This window comes from Daktulosphaira vitifoliae, unplaced genomic scaffold, assembly GCF_025091365.1.
Source record: "Daktulosphaira vitifoliae isolate Bord-2020 unplaced genomic scaffold, ASM2509136v1 Scaffold_295, whole genome shotgun sequence".
NCBI lineage: Eukaryota > Metazoa > Arthropoda > Insecta > Hemiptera > Phylloxeridae > Daktulosphaira > Daktulosphaira vitifoliae.
Window position 1 is genome coordinate 1 of NW_026099860.1, and position 1,892 is coordinate 1,892.

Genomic DNA, 1,892 nt, shown 5'->3' on the forward strand with positions numbered 1-1,892 from the left:
CAAAAATCGGATTCAATGAGTTACTTCATCCCAATATAGCTGGGTAAGTTTTATTTATTAATAAAAATACTGTTGTCTACGCGGAATTCAATTTTTAGAGTAATCTTAAAATTTATCGTTTTGAACAATAATTAACGGAAGTTAAATTGTGTAGTCTGAAATTGTATTTTAAATAGAGTACACAATTTATGGTTGTACATTTGCTTGTTAAGGAACACCTTTAACAAAGTCCTAGTGGACTAGTTGCCACAGTTACCGTTGAATACATGAACCCAACCAAACCCATTCTTAACAACTTATCCCTATCGTCTTTGCTTGCCCATCCTCACACCCACCAAGACAATTCGACGTGATCGTAAATAGGGTTAAGACAAGACGGCGAGTTCTACGGTTCAGCTGTCNTCACAGTTACCGCTGAATACATGAACCCAACCAAACCCATCCTTGACAACTTATCCCTATCGTCTTTGCTTACCTATCCTCACACCCCACCCAAGACAATTCGACGTGATCGTAAGTAGGGTTAAGACAAGACGGCGAGTTCTACGGTTCAGCTGTCTCGTACAAAACAACATGGTAGAATGTAAAATAAATTTTATTAAATAAAATTTATACAATAATGATTTTTCCGTATGATTTTTAAAGTCTAAATAAAAATAGTTATTGTTTTATTTTAGGCTTAAGCCCCCTCAAAACTACGGCTTTAATCAAAATGAAGCAATTGAAATACTAAATACTTTGTTCCGTGAAGGAGATTGGAGGCTATTAAATCATATAAGAATAATAATTGGTAATGAAATTATAACTACTAATCAAATTATTCGAGACAATGTAGACGATTTTAATTTTAATAAAAAAAGACAATACTTTACACAGCTGATAAAGTGCAGATATACTGAAGTATTAAAAAACTATAATACACATATAACTGCTGTAATTCAAACATGCAGAAATGAAAAGACTAATGGTAATTTAATGGCCTTTGTAGATTGTACTATTAAATTTTTTGAAATAGTTAATGATTCAAAAGACTTGTTAAAAATTATGTTGCTAGCTTTAAATAAATTAGAAGATTCAAATATTTGGGAAGTGTTTTATACTCCATATTCATGTTTAACGCAAACCTATAATATATTACGTAAATTTTCCTCCGAAATTGAACGTCTTAATTTTAGGATAACTGATTTTATTAATCTATCTATCAATGAACTAGAAATGAAAGTATCTCAATTCTTATTTGATTTTCAAAATGCTCGAATAAATTTTACTCGAAGACTTATGGACGAACGTAATACTGTTCATAATTGTTGCTTGATTGAAGGTGAACTTTTAAATAAAAATCAATTAATAGATTCATGGAAGATTATTGTATCGTTAAATAATTATAAAAACACACTTGAACGTCCATTACGTTTGTATGAATACGCTTTGGAACGCTTTATCGCGTTTTTTAATGCTGCTATTACAAGTGAATACGACTGTTTAGGTTTCAATAAAATAACTATTAGCATTTAACAAAAATTTTGTAATTTTCTTTTATTTTATAAAAATGAACTTTATTAAACTTTTAATCGCTTTTTTTTAATATTATTATTACAAAATATCTGTAGTAATATTTAATTTATATTTGTAATAATTATCAGGACTACGACTTTTGGATAAATAAATTGTTAATGAATCGTATGAAATTTTATCAGCATTTGTTTATTCTTAATATTGTTTTCGTTGATATTATGTATTTAATTATATTAACTACATTTTGATAAGTGATTATAGTTACACTGGTTTTTTGTTACTTTAAAACAAATATTTATGCATTTCTCATAAAATGTAGAGAATATATTCCCTCATAAATCTATAATTTATTAAATAAATTTTTCCCTGAAATTGAT

The 1,892-nt window shown here is 28.1% G+C and overlaps 1 protein-coding gene across 1 annotated transcript; it reads left to right on the forward strand.

The window, feature by feature from the left end:
• The first annotated feature begins 6 nt into the window (after positions 1-6).
• LOC126909359 (uncharacterized) lies at positions 7-1,670 on the forward strand. Its single transcript, XM_050691774.1, has 2 exons — positions 7-43; positions 678-1,670. The coding sequence occupies exon 2, from the start codon at positions 976-978 to the stop codon at positions 1,513-1,515; it is 540 nt and encodes a 179-aa protein (XP_050547731.1). The 5' UTR covers positions 7-43; positions 678-975; the 3' UTR covers positions 1,516-1,670.
• Positions 1,671-1,892: the final 222 nt, after the last annotated feature.

Coding starts and splice junctions, on each gene's coding strand:
- LOC126909359 (XM_050691774.1), top strand. CDS start 976: ATGGCCTTTGTAGATTGTACTATTAAATTTTTTGAAATAGTTAATGAT.